The sequence below is a fragment of the Emys orbicularis genome, chromosome 21, assembly GCF_028017835.1.
Source record: "Emys orbicularis isolate rEmyOrb1 chromosome 21, rEmyOrb1.hap1, whole genome shotgun sequence".
Lineage (NCBI taxonomy): Eukaryota > Metazoa > Chordata > Testudines > Emydidae > Emys > Emys orbicularis.
Window position 1 is genome coordinate 5007132 of NC_088703.1, and position 18775 is coordinate 5025906.

The window sequence follows — 18775 nt, forward strand, 5'->3', positions numbered from 1 at the left end:
CTCCAGCCTCCTCCACCCCCCAACCAACTCTGCCCCATACCGCCCTGGCCTGGGGCAGCCTAACCCATTCCCGGTCTATTCCTCCTGCCTGGTGGTGCCCCCCAACAAACCCTGCCCCATACCCCCCTGGCCTGGGGGGGCACTGACCCCCACCCCCATCTACACCCTCCAGCTTGGGAGTATCCCCTGACCCATACCCCTCCAGCCTGATCCACCACACTCCATACCCCGTGGCCTTTTGAGGGGGGCTTGACTCACCCCCCGCATCTACCCTACCCGGCTAGGAGTGACCCTCTCCCAACCTGCTCCAACCCCTTCACGATTATCCAGCCCACCCCCACCCTCAGCCTGGGAATGACGCTTGACCCAACCCCCAGCCTGATCTACACCCTGACCCGCCCTAGCCTGGGGGTTCCCCTCGACCCCTTATTCCACCCCCCAGCCTGCCAGGCCCCTGACCCACCCTGGATCCATGCACCCCCCCTCACCTCATGCCCCCCACTCCTACTTGCCTTGGGAGGGGCACGTCATCCCTCCATCCCACCTAGCTTTGGGGCCTCTTTGATCTCCTTTCCCGCCGGTCCAGTTCTCCTCCCAGGGTTGCCAATTTTGGTTGGATGTATTTCATCCCGTGACATCATCTTTAATTAAAGATTCATCTTTAATTCCTGGAGACTCCAGGACAATCCTGGAGGGGTGGCAACCCTGTCTCCCCTCGTCCCCAAACCCTTCCCTCTCCAGCCCCGTGATGCAAACGTCAGGCTGGAAGCTGGTCTGTTCAAGCCCTCAGGTTTCATTTTTAGCAGAGGTGCAAGATGCCCCCCCACCAGTCTCCATGGGCAGGGGGATGCCATGAGGGGGCAGGTGGCGCTGGCTGCTAGGGGTCAGTGGGTTACATTGCGGCCGGGCAACTGGTGCTAAAATTAATTGGGGAGGGAATTGGGTGGGGGAGCTGCAGTCTGCCCTGGGTTCCCTTCACCATTGTTCGTGAGCACTCATTTCCTGGTGCGAGACCCTCGCTGCCAACCCCACACCTGTCCCAGGGGAAATTATGGCACCGGGAAAACCCTGATGCCGAGCTGCAGCGGAGACGCTAACGGTGAAACCGGGGCACTAGTGAAATCGTGGGCCCTGGGGTGACGCCCCCCGCATGGGGTGGTGAGCTGCGTTTGGGCCGCTAGCCAGGAGATTGTGATGCTGATGCGATGGTGTCTGAACGGACGAGCTCTTCGGGTCTGTTAATGGTGGCGCTGTGGGCACTAGTGAGCTTGTGCCAACACCCTGGTGGCTGGCACTGAGCCGTGCCTGGGGCACGAGCACTGTAATCGTGCCCCACTAGTGTTCATCGCCTTGCTGGGATCTGGGCCCCACCAGGCTAACAGCAGCTTCTGGGTTAGGACAGACCTCTGTCTTTCCCTGCACCCACGGATCATGCCCCAGGGCTTCGGCGTGACGGATTAAGGGTGCAGAGATCTCAGGATGGTGGCACCCCCGTCCTCTCCCTTTGGGAGCCTATGCCTGGGTGTATGGACTCTAGCTGCCCCCCGCACATGCTCCCACCGCTGCAGCTCATCCGATACTCTAGGAGCCCCTGATGAACGTGGCGGGCAGGACGGGGGCGTGAGATACAGGGGCCTTTCCCCTCGAGCTCCCAAGTTCCAGTCCCGCCCAGCTGGGTAACGCTGCCCCGTCTCCCCCTCTGCAATTAGTTTGTTGGGTCTCAACTCCCACCAGGAGCCCGGGCGCTGCTCACCATCCCCCTCCGTGACAGGGGTCCCTCCCGGCCGGGGCTGAGACTGACTCGGCAGCATTTGGGGTGCAGGCGTGAGGTTCCCCCTGCCCGGGGTTGTGCCCACTCTGGGGCTAGACCAGGAAGGATCCCTCTCCAAGGGTCACCATCTCAGCAGCGATAAAATTCCCATCCCCAGTTGTGTGGGTTTCATCTCTGCCAGGGAGGGGGTGGGAGTGGGAGCCCAGGGCCGGTTACTAAGGAGATCCAGCCTGTTCCGTTACATCGCTCCCCTGAAATAGACACCCGTGCCCGCTACACAGATAATTAACTGTGTTATTCCCCTGCCGCAGACCCTGGCCCCGCTAGCGGGGGAACGGCTGGGCCAGCACTTCCATGGAGCGACGTTCACCGCGTCGCATGCTTTTTAAATGAACGTATTTATTATTCTGATTTTGTAACGTAACTCCCCTGGAGTCCGCGCTGTACATAGGTACCTCCCTGGAGTCTGTGGCAAACCCCCCTGCCAGTTTTGTATTTCTATATATAATTTCCCCCTCCCCTTCACCCCGTTTTTGTAAATAAAAATCAGTGTTATTTGTGGAAGTGCTGCTTTACTGGCGGGGCGGGGGGGTGGAAGGCAGGGATTGAAGCACCCACAAAGTTAAGGGGGCAGGTTGCTGAGCAGTATTTGTTATTATGGTAACACACAGAAAACCCCACTTGAGATCAGGGCCCCGTCGCGCCAGGTGCTGCCCAGACACACACTGACCGAGATCAGGGCCCTGTCGGGCCGGGTGCTGCCCAGACACACAGTGACCGAGATCAGGGCCCTGTCGGGCCAGGTGCTGCCCAGACACACAGTGACCGAGATCAGGGCCCCGTCGCGCCGGGCGCTGCCCAGACACACAGTGACCGAGATCAGGGTCCCGTCGCGCCGGGCGCTGCCCAGACACACAGTGACCGAGATCAGGGCCCTGTCGGGCCGGGCGCTGCCCAGACACACAGTGACCGAGATCAGGGCCCCGTCGCGCCGGGCGCCGCCCAGACACACAGTGACCAAGATCGGGGCCCCGTGGTGCCGGGTGCTGCCCAGACGCACGGTGACCGCTGCCCAGACACACACTAACTGAGATTGGCGTCTCATGGGGCCAGGCACTACACAGTAACTGAGATCCAGACCCCCCATTGCATGCAATGCATGTCGGTGAGTATGCAAACAAGTGGCTTTTGGTGTGGCACGGGGTGGGTGGAGCTAGATACCCTGGTGTGGCTGGGGAAAGCAGGCCCCACACACATGCCCTGTGACTGACTGGGGTGGAGAGCTAGTGGGTCAGACCCTGGCATTTTATCCACCTCCCCGTGCCTGGCATGGGTCAACCCCCCCCCCCCCCCATGGCGGCATCATCCCACCTCTGACACCAATAGTGAATTTGGAGGGAGATTCCAGCCTGCAGTCATGTCCATGGGCTGCTTTGAGCTCCAGGCAGTCACTGTTAAAAACACTCAGCCCAGAGACCCTTATGAAAACCAGATGCTTGAAGCAGCCAGGAAAACGTTCCTGCCTTCCAAATTCTTTCCCTCGGCCCCAGGAACGCCGGCGCTTGGCCCCCTCCCCTCCCCCCTCCCCGGCTCTTGCTCAGCTGAATTATTACGAGCTGTGGACAACACGCACATTCTCCTCCTCGAGCCGTGCTTGGAAGCCAAAGTGTGGAGCCAGTTCTGCTCCCTGCCCCCCGCCACCCCGGCTATGCAGATGGTCTCTGCTCCCCCCAGCCTAGGCTGCTGTCTCCCCCACTCCAAAATCTGAGCTTCCGCACTCTCTGCACCCCCACTACGGCGTTGTGCTGTCTCTCCTGCTCCTGCACCCCCACACCTGTGCTGTTGTGCTCTCTGCACCTCCAAATCTGGCCTGCTAAGTCCCATGCCCCCTTGCACCCCCTTATCTGAGTGGCAGTGCTCTGCACCCCTCTCCCCCCTATCCCAAGCCTAAGCTGCTGTGCTCTGTACCCCCAAACATGAGCTGCTGAGCCCCTCTCCCCATGTACCCCAGTGCTGAGCTGCTGTTTGCTGCACCCCAAAACCTGAGCCGCTGAGCCCTTCTCCCCCTGCACCCCCAAACCTGAGCTGCTGAGCCCTTCTCCCCCTGCACCCCCAAACCTGAGCTGCCGAGTGTCTTCCCTTTCCCACCCTGCCTTGTGCATGATACAAATGAGGGGTTCACCTCCCCATGCCTCTCTCTGTGGGTGGGAATGGGACACCCCCACTTGAGGAGGCAGAAGGTTCTCCCTCCCCCCATTCACACCGGTGCTGCAGGCCAGGATCTGCCTGTCCCCTCCCTGGGTGCTCCATCTCCTCGCATGGGGGAGGGGGGAAAGAAGGGAGCATTGGGCTGCCTCCCGTTAGGGGAGCCTAGGGTAGAAACGGGGGGGGGGATTGATCCAGGGAATGGGGGGACCACACCCTTTAATTTGTACCATCTGCAAATCACACTGAAACTTGAGCAGAGCGGGTGGGGGGAGGGTTGGAGGTTGTGGGGTGGGGAATGGGCTCTTGCGGGGCAGGATGTGAATATGTTGGGCTCCCCCAAAAGGCAGGGGGGGTGGTTGGCTCTGGCTGGGGTGGGGGGCTGGGCTGTGGGAAGGGGCTGGTGTGTAGGAGGGCTGGGGATGTTGGGAGGCAGTGGGGGGGCAGGGATCTGGCGGGGGGAAGCCTGGGCTGTTGGGAAGGGTGGGTTGGGCTCTGGGCTCTGCTGGGCATTGGGGGGGGGGGGGGGGCTGGGGGCTGGGCTGTGGTGGGTGCGCTGGGATCTGGTGGGGGGCTGGGCTGTGGCAGAGGGGAACGTGGGGAGGGGCCGGCTGCTCTGCCTGACTGAAGCGGCTGGGCCCGCGCTGCGCTGGGGTCGAACGCCTGCCAGATGTTAGACAGTGGCCCCCTTTCATGGCCTGCCCCGAGCCAAACCCACCAGCCGCTGGGACTGTGTGTGCTTCACGCTGGGGCGGGGGGAGGTGCGACGGGCCTGTGGGACCCACGATCCCCTCCCCCAACACCCAGTGGGGATGGGGCTGCTTAGCCAGCGCTGGGGGGGGGGGGGGGTGGCTGTGTCAGATCTGTGTGTGCGGGCAGGTGGTGCCCCATTCCTTGGCACCAGATGCCTCGATCCCAAGGCCGGAAGGATCCATTGCAACTGGTTCATCTGACCCCCCTGCGTGGCACAGAACTGCATGAAATAATCCCCAGAGCAGATCCTTTTCAGGGCGGGGGGGGGGGGGCAGGGAGGAGGGGACCCACCCCTCCTGCAGCCACACCAGATCTTTGCCCTGGCGGAGGCCCAGACCTGGGCGTGCGGGTCTCTGGGGGACTGTCGTGCCATGGCAGGGTTCTCCCAGAAGCGGGGGTGGGAGTCCTGGGGGGGCACATCAGGGCAGTGGGGCTGGACAGTACAGCTTGGAGCTGGCAAAGCACCACTTGCCTCCCGAGGGGCATTGGCACTAGGTGAGGCTGCGGTGCTGCGAGCTTCCTCCGGGCAGTGCCGGTTGGGGAGCGTGATGCTGCAAGCTTCCTCCGGGCAGTGTCAGCTGGGGACTGTGGAGCTGCGAGCTTCCTTACAGCAGTGCCCCAGCAGCACCTGACACAGACAGAACAGAGTGAAGCAGCGATTTCAGCGTGAATCCCGGTGTGGGGCAGGGGGCAATGCAGAGGGAGAGCTGGTCTGGGTTTGGGAGGACGTTAGCACGCCTGTAGCCCCTGCTCCAGCGATTCCCCAGCATCGGGCTCAGCCCACGGACCCTCTCCCCACACGCCCCGGCTGCCAGCAGGAGCCAGGCCCAACTGGGGAGCTGCTAAACTGCAGGGGACATGAAGCCTGAGTCAGGCAGCACCTTCCCACGGAGCCGCTAAAAATACCTCACAGGCGGTGGCAGGGACTGAGCGTTGCCAGACTCCCCCATTTCTCCTCCCCGCCCAAGCCCCAGATTGCTGCGGGATGGGGGCTGAGCTCTGCTCCCCCGGGAAAGGGGTTAGTCTGCCCCAGGAAGGGGCCCGGGCGTGTCCACACACACCTGCTTCGCTCCTACCCTTCCTGGCACATGGAACTGATGGCAGGCAGCTGACCTGAGTCCCAGCTCCCTACACTTGGGGGCAGGGGAAGGGTTAACTCTCTTTGTGTTCCTCACATTCAGGGCTCGGCCCAGTTCCTGGTCAGGGGTGCACCCCCTATGGCCCGGGGGGCAGGGAATAGCCACAGCGCAGTGCGCTCTGGCCACGCCCCCGATCCGCCCCCTACGCCAGGGGTTGGGGAGTGGGGGAGAGTCTCAAGGGGCAAGGCGCCTACCCGTCCCTTCGTCTGGATCGCCCACTGCCGAGAACTGGCTTCTACTCCCGATCGCCGCAGTGCTGTGAGCTTCTCCAGGGCAGTGCCGGCTGAAGCCTGCTTGCTCCTGCCTTCGGGCACCGTAGGGTTAACAAACTACCTTACCCACAGCGGGGTGCCTCCCCCTCCCACGGGCATGTCCCCCAGGCAATGAGCCAAGCTGTGCCCCCTGCCAGTCGTTCTATCCTGGCCCCTTATAGGGTGCCCATTGGGCTGGGTCCGAGCACCTAAGGTCCTGCTAACGGACAGTCCACAAGCCGGGATGGTGGCAGGAGGCAGGATGGTGCCCTATGGGGGGGCAATGAACTACCTCATGCCCCTGGCACCCTGGGGTGGGGGTAATTGATCGGTTTGGCGTCACGGGGCTAACTTTTCCGGGACGGAACAACTGGCCAATATTACAGTGGGGAGGAGGCGATTAATTAAGGTGGCACCATGGGGCCGATTAATGAGTCTGGGGCCGCAGGGGGTAATTAGACGGGAGCTGCACACTATGAGCAGGAGAATGGCCCAGCCTGGGGGCCATGAGCCAGGCTGGGCAGATGGGGGAGAGCAACCCAATCTAAGGGGACAAAGGGGCTGGGCTGGGTTTGGGCCGAGGGGACTAGGGATTCTGGGACAGTGGGGCAGTTCTGCAGCAGAGGGGCCCCCGCACACGGCCAGCACCCAGCTGGGGACTCCAGCGTTGTGAGCTTCCCCACAGCAGTGCCCTGCCAGCACCCAGCCGGGGACCCCAGTGCTGTGAGATTCCCCTCCGCAGTGCCTGGGAGGGCTGAAGGTGGTTTTTGGGGTGCTGCTGGGAGGGCTGAAGGTGGTTCATAGATTTTTTTTGGGGGGGGCTCTAGCACCGCAACCTGGGCAGAGGAGATGCAAGTGGACAGGATTGTCCCACAATGCACCGGTGCCCAGGCACAGGGCAGGCATGAGTAGCCAAGGTGGGAATGATGGGATGCATTGGCAAGTGCTGGGAGCTGGCTGGCTCCTCATGTCAGTGCCCTGGGGGCACCCCGTGAGTTCCAGGTTGGTTCAGACTCACCCATGGGTGGGGGGGGGGGAGGCTAGGGCAGGACACTGGGGTGGGCTGCCTGCCCTGAACTGGATGCTAGTCTGGGGGCAGGGGGGAGGGTCTCTTCAGCAATGCTGAGAAAGTCTGGGGGGGGGGGGAACTCCTTGTCTAAACAGCTGCTGCGGCCCACTCCAGAGGTGGCTGCATCTCAGTGCTGGGTAAAAACTCCCTGTATAAAGAGCCCATGCATCCCACCCCAGACACAGCTGCATTTCAGTGCTGGGCAGAGGATCCTTGTATGAACAGCTGCCACACCCCTCCCCAGAGGTGGCTGCATCTCAGTGCTGTGTGAACAGGATAGAACAAGAAGCAATGGGCTTAAACCGCAGCAAGGGAGGTTTAGGTTGGACATTAGGAAAAAGTTCCTAACTGTCAGGGTGGTTAAACACTGGAATAAATTGCCTAGGGAGGTTGTGGAACTTCCATCTCTGGAGAGATTTAAGAGTAGGTTAGATAAATGTCTATCAGGGATGGTCTAGACAGTCTTTGGTCCTGCCATGAGGGCAGGGGACTGGACTCGATGACCTCTCGAGGTCCCTTCCAGTCCTAGAATCTATGAATCCCTGTATAAAGAGTCCCTGTATGCCATGCCAGAGGAAGCTGCATTTAATCACTGGGTGAAGGTTCCTTGTATAAACAGCTGCTGCACCCCACCCCAGAGGTGGCTGCATCTCAGCACTAGGTGAATTGTTCCCTAAAAGGAGCCCTTTCTCTGTCTCGTTTCCCTCTGGAATGTGCCCGATTCCTCCTCCTTCCCCGCCCCCCCCCCCCCGCTATCGTCCAGATCTTAATGAACCGATTCCACACCCCAGCTTTCCCACCCCTCGCTTCTTCCGGTATCAGAACTGGCTGGTGCCGTCGCCATGGCGACGGTATTGCAAGCGCCTGCCTCTGGATAAGTGGGCGAAGGGACGAGAGGATTATGTTAACCCTTCCGCCGGCTCCTTCCACGCCAGCCCTCCGTGCGAAGGAATCCCAGGGCTGGCCGAGGAATCGAGGGGAAAAGCAAAGCCGCCTCCCTGCAGGGCCCGTCTACACTAAGCCGGTAGATGTTGCAACAATATTTCTCCGGGGTGGCAATATTTGGTCCGTGCCACAGGGATGGGGCCTTTAGTTCAGTCTTGGCCAAGCCACGGATACAGGGCTAGGAAGCCGCATGTGTTGCGGCAGGTCCTGTCCCCACAATGCACTGCTCAACACCTGACAATTACCCACAGCTCTCTGCTCCCAGCAGCGGGGGCTAGCACCACCCACGCCAGGAGAGCGTGGGTTTGCACCACCCTTTAGTGACCGCTCCATGGCTTCAGGAGGCGGCTCTGCCAGCCAGGGCCGCCCAGAGAGGGGGGCAAGTGGGGCAATTTGCCCCAGGCCCCACAGGGGCCCCCACGAGAATATAGTATTCTATGGTATTGCAACTTTTTTTTATGGAAGGGGCTCCCGAAATTGCTTTGCCCTGGGCCCCCTGAATCCTCTGGGCAGCCCTGCTGCCAGCCGGTCCTGTCGCTCCAGGGACAGAGACGCAGGTCTGACGGCCCCCGGGTTCGAACGCTGGGGGACATGGAGTGGGGGGCAGGGCATCCTCGGCTGGGCGGTCCCAGGGCACAGGGCACCGGCGGTGCGGAGGGGCTGAAATGACTCTACCAAGGAACCGGTGTCTGGAATCCACATCCCTGAGAGATGTAGCCACCGTACATGTCAAGTGTAGACAAGCCCATAGGGCAGGTGCAGCCCCGGACGCTGAGCATATGAAAGATGGGTGGGGTTGTTACAACGGGTGGGTGCCCCAAAGAGGGGAAATGTTTGCAGTAAATGCTGACGGTCTCAGGGAAATGCTGCTTGGTGGTAGGGTTTGTTATTGGAACCAGCCTGAGTAGTGTGGGCGCAGCATTGCCTCCTGCTGTGAGGAAGCGGAACTGCTATGTGTGTCATAGACCCATCACTGCTGGTGTGGATTCTCCTTTGGCTTCAAGTGATCTGGGCTGGTGGAGGAGGAGGATTTGTGTTTTACCTCAGCCACTGTTAGGAAGTATTAGGAGAAGATGGCTACTAAACAAAAATAGAGAGGGGTCGCTTTACACAGCGTAGAGTTGCGGCTGCCTCTGGGGTGGGGCACGGCAGCTGTTTATATAGGGATACCTCATCCAGCGCTGAATTGCAGCTACCTCTGGGACAGGGCACAGCAGCTGTTATATACAGGTGTATCCCTTGCCGGGTACTGAGATGCAGCCGCCTCTGGGGTGGAACACAGCAGCTGTTTATACAGCAATGCCTCCCTCGGCACTGAAATGCAGCCACCTCCGGGGTGGGATGCGACAGCCATTTAATGGCAAAATTAAACACCGTTTGGGACAGAAAGCCCAGGAGAATCCCGTTTCCAGGGTGGGCTATGGGGGAAAGGGAGGGCAGCGTCACCCAGGCTTGGTGCTCCAAAGGCTACATAAAGCCTCAGACTCTTTGGCAGTAAGTGGTGACCGAAAACAGTAAAAAGAACAAATAATTAAATAGTGAGTCCCGGTCTGAGTGGCTGCAACGTGTCAGGACACCCGGGCGGCACTACCCTCTAGGGGGGCACACGGGCGCTCGGAGCTTCCGGCTGGTAATTTGGGGGGGGGAGAGGGGGGTTGCAGGGGAGGATACAGCAGGAAAGGAGCTAGATGGAGGAAGTCCATGCCCCCCGCCTGTCCCAGGAGGACAGGGATGTGGGGCTAGGAAGGGTGCACATGGGAGCTGGTCCATGAACTGGATTGGTCCTGTGGTGCTCATTTGCCCTCATTCTAGCCATCTTTCTCTGTTGCCCCCCACAGCGACCCCCTCCCTGCCATGCAGCTCCTTTAATGGCCTCGTCTTCCCCCCTCCAGCTGGCCCTAAAGCCCTCAAGAATGGGGCCAGCTGATTCCAGCACTCATGCTCCCTCTTTTTCCCTCCCCCACCCTCTCTACCTCTTCCCCCTCCTCCCTTTCCCCTTGCCCCATCCTTTTCTCCCCCCCCCACCTTTCCCCGTCCCCTCTCTTTCTAGCCCTCCATCACCCCCGTCCCCCGGTCTGGAATCCGTGAGGCCCTTCCAGACGCTCCGCTGGGATTTGCTGGGGCTAATTTTAGCCCCTCAAGGCCCTTAAGGCTGCCATGGCAGCTGCAATGGGGCTGGCGCTCAGAGCCGAGAGCGCCCGCCTCCCCCGTGACACCAGGGCAGAGGGGCGCGTGTCCCAGCCAGCTCAGAGCCCTCTGCGAGGGCGCGGCTTCCTTGCACGGCCGGGCACGGCCCGTGCCGCGATCTCCCGCCTCCCCCGGAGATTCGCTCCTGTCCCACCTCATCACAATTGCGTGTGCCACGCTCACCGCAGCACACGTGGGCACACGCGCTGCCACGCTGCGGGTCGAGCAGCGCCTCTGCTGTCACTTCCCCATTGGGCACTGAGCCCCCCCGCCCTCCTGCAGCGTGTACACCATTGCACCGCCGGCCACAGCCCTGCACACAGTTCACCCGCGGCACCTTCCTGCCCACACAGCACGCTCTTGTGAAACACGAGGGCAGCCCCTGGAGCCCGGTCAGTTTCCGGCTCATGCTGAAGATCCCAGCAGTTTCTGGGACATCTTCGAGCCCGGCAGGGCCTATACCGATGTCTAAGGCCCTCTCACCCTGCATGGACCCCCATGCCCTCTCCAGGTGTGAGCTCCATGGGGTGGGAGGGCAGGAGGAGGAAACCTTCAGCTGGAGAGACCCTGGGCGCTCTCCCCCATGCACCCCACTGCCCGCTGTCTGCCAGCTCTGGGGTCTGTGGCACGTTCCCAGGCGCTGTACGGATCCCCTGTCCTTCGGTGCCCCCATGTGGGCAATGCCAGAGCTGCACATGGGGAGGACGGCCACAGAGTGCAAAGGATCGGACTCGGGGTCCCAGCGCCAGGGACGGGGAGAGACAAAGCAAAGTCATTGCACGTAACAGAGAATCAGGGAGCAGGGGCTGGGCAGGGTCCCGGGGGATTCTGGGTAACTGGGAATGGGGCACTGGGGATGGGCAGGGCCTTGGGGGATTCTGGGTAACTGGGAATGGGGCATTGGGGACAGAGAGGGCCCAGGGGTTTCTGGGTAACCGGGAATGGGGCGCAGGGGCTGGCTGGGCCCTGGGGGATTCTGGGTAAGAGGGAACGGGGCACAGGGGATGGGCAGAGCCCCAGGGGATTCTGGGTAACAGGGAACGGGGCGCAGGGGATGGGCAGAGCCCCAGGGGATTCTGGGTACCAGGGAATGCGACTGGAAAGGTCTTGTTGCTCCCCCATTGTCTTCTCCAAGTGCAGTTGCAGGGTAGCCCCCCCATCTCAGGGTGCCCTTTTGCCCGTGAGCTGGAGCCTTCCAGGGTCCATATCTCGAGAGGAGTCTGGGTAAGGCCTGGAGCCTTTTGGCCTGCTGAGGGCGAAGGGGATACGGGCAGCCCATTAGGCACCCACTTACACACAGCCAGTTTGGGCTGCAGCCCATCAGCCATTTCCTCCAGGGACCCCTTGCTCTGGGGCTGGGATTGCTCCAGTGGGGAGCCGGGCACAGGCCAATCCACAGTGATAGAGAGAAGAGCACCCCCAGAATCCTGGGGCCACATTCTCTGTGGGTCAGTGGGGAAGGCAGGGGGGAAGGGCACTTCCATGGTGGCACATGGCATCCCTTGGCACTGGGCCACATAATGGCACAAGGGGCAGAGAACAGGCCCTGTGAACGGAGCGTGTGTGAGCATGGGGCCGGCGTGTGTCTGTGCACATGGTGTGTGTGTGCACAAAGGCTTCCGTGTCTGGCTGTCCAGTTGCACCAGTGTGTGTCAGTCCAACCATTGGGGGGGGGGTGTCTGCGTGCACCTGAGTGTGAGTGTATATGTGTGTCCATCCACCCTTCCACGTGCGCCGGTCCATCTGGCTGTCCGTGTGTGTGCCCCATGGCTGTCGGTCTGTGCCCACGTGTCTGTGTCTATCAAGGGGTTGGGGGAGGGTGTTTGCCCTTGGGTCTATGTGTCCGTCCCGCCGTGTCTGCCCGTCTGTCCAGCCATGAGCGTGCTCACGTCTGTGCGTCCGTCTGTCCTTCCGTGTGTGAGCACGGGGCTCTGGTGCTGGCCCTGCCTTCCCCCACTCTGCCAGCTGCTGCGAGCCACCCTGCTGAGCCGGCGCCCCCCGGGGGGCAGGGGGAGGTGACACTCAGAGACGCTCCACACCAGAGGCTGCTGTGCCAGGGGAGCCGACGCTGCTCACTCCATCCAGAGAGAGCGAGAGACCCGGACACTTTGGCAACAGGTAGGAGCTGGCTCAGCACCCCCCCTGCACCCCATGTCCCCTCCAAAGTGACCCACCCCCTCCTAAACCCCCCTGGGCTAGGGCTCTGACATGGGGAGTGCTGATCTCCCCTCTGGGCAGCTAGTGCCGAGCGGTCGAAGGCTCCCTGTTAGCTGGAGTGAACCCCGCTCCCCCAGGAACTCCTGGGACCCAGCTGGCATGGATCCCCAGCTGCTCCCGGAGCATCCGACAGCCACGATCCCCAGCGGCCAGGGAGCAGCTAAATCTCCCCCACGCCCCAGACGGCTCCGTGCAGTGCCAGCGGGGGCTGGTCTCCCTGCCCTCGGGGGGCAGATGCCAGGCTGGGGTGCAATCACGGCTAAGGGGGCATCTGGTCCTTCTCCGTCCTCCGCTCCAAGGGTCTCAGAGCCTTTGCCAAGCAAGACTAACTGCCTCTTTCCCAGCATGCACGTCAGGCTCCTTCGCCCTGTTTCAGGGAGGGGGGTCAGGGACAAAGAGAGGAAGGGGTTTGCCCAGGGACCCCCAGTGAGTCAGGACTAGACCCAGGCGCTCTGCCTCCCAGGCCCCACAGCTCTGGCCCCCTAGACTCCATTCTGCTCCCAGAGCTGGGGCTAGAACCCAGGAGTCCTGACACCCAGGTCCCCCACCTAATCTCTACACCACCCTTCTCTCCCGCTGCTGACACTTACTCCTTCTCCTGCACTCCCCCAGTGACAGGGGCCAGCCTGAGAATAACGTATGAACCTCCGTGCCCAGATCTCTGCCCATTCTTAGAACTGAGCCATCTGTCCCAGATACAACAGAGATGGCACTGGTGTAAGAAGACAGATAGATAGATAGATAGATAGATAGATAGATAGATAGATAGATAGATAGAGGGAGTGTAAGGGGATAGATAGATAGATAGATAGATAGATAGATAGATAGATAGATAGATAGATAGATAGATAGAAGGGGTGTATGGGGATAGATAGATAGAGAGGGTGTATGGGGATAGATAGATTATATAGAGGGGGTGTATGGGGATAGATAGATAGAGGGGGTGTAAGGGGATAGATAGATTAGATAGAGGGGGTGTATGGGGATAGATAGATAGAGAGGGTGTATGGGGATAGATTAGATAGATGGATGGATAGATAGAGGGGGTGTATGGGGATAGGTAGATAGAGGGGGTGTATGGGGATAGATAGATAGATAGATAGATAGATAGATAGATAGATAGATAGATGGGGTGTATGGGGATAGATAGATAGATAGATAGATAGATAGATAGATAGATAGATAGATAGATAGATAGATAGATGGGGTGTATGGGGATAGATAGATAGATAGATAGATAGATAGATAGATAGATAGATAGATAGATAGAAGGGGTGTATGGGGATAGATAGATAGATAGATAGATAGATAGATAGATAGATAGATAGATAGAAGGGGTGTATGGGGATAGATAGATAGAGAGGGTGTATGGGGATAGATAGATTATATAGAGGGGGTGTATGGGGATAGATAGATAGAGGGGGTGTAAGGGGATAGATAGATTAGATAGAGGGGGTGTATGGGGATAGATAGATAGAGAGGGTGTATGGGGATAGATTAGATAGATGGATGGATAGATAGAGGGGGTGTATGGGGATAGGTAGATAGAGGGGGTGTATGGGGATAGATAGATTAGATAGAGGGGGTGTATGGGGATAGATAGATAGAGGGGGTGTATGGGGATAGATAGATAGATAGATAGATAGATAGATAGATAGATAGATAGAAGGGGTGTATGGGGATAGATTAGATAGATGGATGGATAGATAGAGGGGGTGTATGGGGATAGGTAGATTAGATAGAGGGGGTGTATGGGGATAGATAGATAGAGGGGGTGTATGGGGATAGATAGATAGAGGGGTGTACGGGGATAGATTGATCGATCTATCCCCAGAAGTTCTGAAAACTCTTTATCCCCTGCTCACCTTTGTTTCCAAGAGCTGCCGCCGAATAACCCAAATCCCGGGTGAAGGTGAGTTCTATGCAGGTCGGGATCCATACTGCAGGCCCTAAAACTGAGTGAGATTCCCGGATGGGTTTTGCAGGCTCAGCAGCTTCCGATCCATTCGGGTCAGCACCAGAACCAGACCCAACCCCGGACTCTCCTGAGGCGAGGGGACACGCGTTCCACCCGGCTCTGGGGCCTCAACTCACCACGCTGGAACGGAGTGGTCCAAGGGCACGTGGGAGATTTGATTTGTAATAACCCCCCGTGCCCCCTCTTTCCTGCCCCATCTCTGCCCTCCCACCACATGCAGGCCAGTGGCAGCGCAGAGCCAACTGCGCCATGCATTGGCTTGGCTTCCCGGGCAAGAGCTCTGTGGCCCTCCCAGAGAGGGCACGAGTCCTGCTCGATGTACAGATCTGGAAGGAGGGAGGGCGTTTGTGCCTCCAGCAACGGATAGGGGTCAGATTCCAGGTCCCTGCGGCGGGGGACAGATCTGGAACTGAAAAACAAAGCAGCCGAGGCCCAGCCCCTCTGTTATTTACCTGCTGAGAGCAGAGATCAGGGACCAGCATCTCCCCCCGCAGCAGCTGTGAAGCTAGGGAGGGCCTGGGGCAGTGAGAGGAATGCAGCTGGCACTTCAGGCCGCGTGGGACATCTCCTCAGCACGGGAACGTGTCTGCACGGGCCCACCCGTGCACGCTCACCGTGTGCAACCCCCCCTGCATGCACATGCACACTCGTGCACATCCATGCACACATGTGCAAGTCTTTGCACTCTCATGTGCACACTTTTGCACACACATACCCGCCCCGTGGTCTTGTCCTCGCAGGCGCATGCCCATAAGCCCTTTTCCTCACATGCCCTTGCACACATACATACATGTGCACGTCCTTGCACTCCCATCTGCACACTCATGCACTCCCATGCCCGCATCCCCACAGGCACAAATGTTCGTAAGAACCTGCGCCCGGGAACACACATCCATTCAGACATGCATGCAGGCATTCGTGCACTAACACATGCCCTGGCACTAACTTGCACGTGGATGCACGTCAGCGTGCCAGCGCACGCCAGCAACACATGTACCTTTAGCTCTGCTGTTTCACGTGCAGGTGGCCTTCCTCGCTTACAAACGGCATACACCCTGCAGGCTCATAGTGCTGTGCAAATGAGATGCCCAGACATCTCCCCTGGTGTTTTCTGTGCGGAAGAACTGGGTCGGGGTGGGGATGGGGGGCCTTTACAACAGCACAAAGCAAGCGGATTTGACTTGAAGTATCACCCCCAAACTCTAACCGACCCCCTTAGAAAAACTTCTCTGCATTTCACTAACCTCCCAGTCACCCCCTTCCCTAGTATTTTAATAACTGCCTCTGCCCGAGGGGTTCTGGCGGGCCCCCGTTCCTGACGGAGACTCTGTCACCCCAATATTCCTAGTCCTGATCGGTGGGACCTTCCCCGCCGGAGCCATCTTCATGGGATTTTACAGACCGGATCAGAACCTAGAGCCGCCAAGATTCGCAGTGTTTCAGGCCACCCTCCACCCCCGGTCCCCGCACAGCTACGGGTGGGTTGGGTAAAGGCTGCAGGCACCGTCCTTTTAAAAGCCCTGCCCCGGGCTCCTAGCCATGCAGTGCCCCCTGCTGTGCCACGTAAGTGCTGGCCTTCCCTGTGCCAGCCTTGGAACAGGTGACATTTCCCTGCACCTGGCTGGGCAATTAGCCGGCTGCTTTGAGCATAGCTGATCAGGGGCCTCCTGCGGGCAGGGCTGGAGGGGAGGGGGAAGCTGCTGAGCGGCCCTAATTAACCAGGCCTCCCAGATACGGCTCCCCCTCTTCCCGGAGTGTGGCTAATTTCCCTTCCTTGGATCAAGTCTGAGGCGGTGGGCTCCCCGCGGTCCCCAGCACAGCCAGCCTCCAGCCCCCTTCATCTGCAGCCCCCCCCCCCCCCCCCCCCGGCCCAGCGGCTCCACTGAGCTGCCTTTAAGGTTTAGCTCCGTGCTGGGGGGAGGCGTGGCTGGAGCAGAGAGCTCAGGGTCGGGGTGGGGGGCAGGGTGAGCTCATAGGCGCACGCAGACATACACACATACACATACATGTACTCTGCTTCCTTCCCCAGACGGGAAGACGAGCTCTATGCAGCTGGAGAGCGTGTATCTTCCCCCCATTCCGCTCGCACGCGGGTGCTCTGTAACTGAGATCCCCATAGGGTGACCAGATGTCCCTATTTTATAGGGACAGTCCCGATATTGGAGCTTTTTCTTCCATAGGCGCCTATTACCCCCCACCCCGTGTCCCGATTTTTCACACTTGCTGTCTGGTCACCCTAGATCCCCATCAATGCCTCACATAGGAGCCACTCAGCGCGGATGATTCTGTCACTACTGACCAGGAGCCGTCCTGGAGCCAGCACCTGGAGGGGAAGGGCCCCGTATCCCATTGCCCGCCCGCCTGAGCCAGCCAGTCCCCACCGCCCTGGGGCTGGATCAGAGCTGGCGCCCCCTATAGACGAGGGAGCTGGGAGCGTGCGAGGGGCAGGCGCGGCCCTGGGGCTCGGGGAGTCGTGTCCCGATGGTGACAGCAGCCCGCGATGAGTTACATCTGCTCTCTCTGCCCCCCCCCTTCCCCTTTCTCCCCCCGCTCCACTCGCCCCTCCCCGCCGGCTCCCTGCAGGGCAAGCGCCTGGCTGGGGAACCATGTCCAACAACATGGCCAAGATCGCCGAGGCCCGCAAGACGGTGGAGCAGCTCAAGCTGGAGGTGAACATCGACCGCATGAAGGTGTGACTCTCCCCCCCCGCCTCCTCCTCACATGGGCGTGCAAGCCCCGCCCCCGTGCCACTGTCTCCACTGCTGTAGAAGCCCCACCCCTAATGCCATCCCCTCTGCATGATGTGGGGGGAGCTCCCGGCTACTCCAGCTCCGGCCTCTCCCAGAAGGGGGCGCTGTGGGGAGCGGGGCAGGGGAGCTGGCTGTGGGGGGAGCTCCCGGATACTCCAGCTCTGGCCTCTCCCAGCAGGGGGCACTGTGGGGAGCAGGGCAGGAGCTGGCTGTGGGGGGAGCTCCCGGATACTCCAGCTCCGGCCTCTCCCAGCAGGGGGCGCTGTGGGCAGCGGGGCAGGGGAGCTGGCTGTGGGGGGAGCTCCCGGATACTCCAGCTCCGGCCTCTCCCAGCAGGGGGCGCTGTGGGCAGCGGGGCAGGGGAGCTGGCTGTGGGGGGAGCTCCCGGATACTCCAGCTCCGGCCTCTCCCAGCAGGGGGCGCTGTGGGCAGCGGGGCAGGGGAGCTGGCTGTGGGGGGAGCTCCCGGATACTCCAGCTCCGGCCTCTCCCAGCAGGGGGCGCTGTGGGGAGTGGGGCAGGAGCTGGCTGTGGGGGGAGCTCCCGGATACTCCCGCCCTGGCCTCGCCCAGCAGGGGGCGCTGTGGGGAGTGGGGCAGGAGCTGGCTGTGGGGGGAGCTCCCGGATACTCCCGCCCTGGCCTCTCCCAACAGGGGGCGCTGTGGGGAGTGGGGCAGGAGCTGGCTGTGGGGGGAGCTCCCGGATACTCCAGCCCCGGCCTCTCCCAGCAGGGGGCGCTGTGGGGAGTGGGGCAGGAGCTGGCTGTGGGGGGAGCTCCCGGATACTCCCGCCCTGGCCTCGCCCAGCAGGGGGCGCTGTGGGGAGTGGGGCAGGAGCTGGCTGTGGGGGGAGCTCCCGGATACTCCAGCCCCGGCCTCTCCCAGCAGGGGGCGCTGTGGGGAGTGGGGCAGGAGCTGGCTGTGGGGGGAGCTCCCGGATACTCCAGCCCCGGCCTCTCCCAGCAGGGGGCGCTGTGGGGAGTGGGGCAGGAGCTGGCTGTGGGGGGAGCACTGGCTGGGAGATCGCCCAGTGGCTCTGTGGCCAGCAGAGGGTGCTCTCCCTGGGCTCCAGCTGGCGTGGTTAACCCTTTCCTCCCCGTGGCAGGTGTCAAAGGCGGCGGCGGATTTGCTGGCCTACTGCGAGGCGCACGCCAAAGAGGACCCGCTGGTGACCCCGGTGCCCTCCTTGGAGAACCCCTTCCGCGAAAAGCGGCTCTTCTGCATCGTGCTGTGAGCCCTGCGGCCAGCGACTCAGCGCACCCCCCCCCCCCCGGGCTGCAGCTCCAGAGCGGCACCGCTAGCTTTAGCGTAGGGGAGCGGAGAGTGGGTCAGAGACCAGCGAGGGGGGACACTGGGGCTGCAAACCCTGACTGACCTGGGGAGTCTGCTTCACCTGTCCTCCTCCCCCCCCCCCCCCCAGTGAACATTATCTCTGACGATTCACCCTTGGCTGTTGTTCCCAAGATCAATAAACACACTGCTGAGTTACCCTCCCTCCGCCCGTTCATTGCG

The 18775-nt window shown here is 60.9% G+C and overlaps 1 protein-coding gene across 1 annotated transcript; it reads left to right on the forward strand.

Annotated features, from left to right (window-relative positions):
* Positions 1 to 17121: 17121 nt before the first annotated feature.
* On the forward strand, positions 17122 to 18497 carry GNG8 (G protein subunit gamma 8). The gene is made up of 2 exons (XM_065420989.1): positions 17122 to 17205; positions 18369 to 18497. The coding sequence occupies exons 1-2, from the start codon at positions 17122 to 17124 to the stop codon at positions 18495 to 18497; spliced, it is 213 nt and encodes a 70-aa protein (XP_065277061.1).
* Positions 18498 to 18775: the final 278 nt, after the last annotated feature.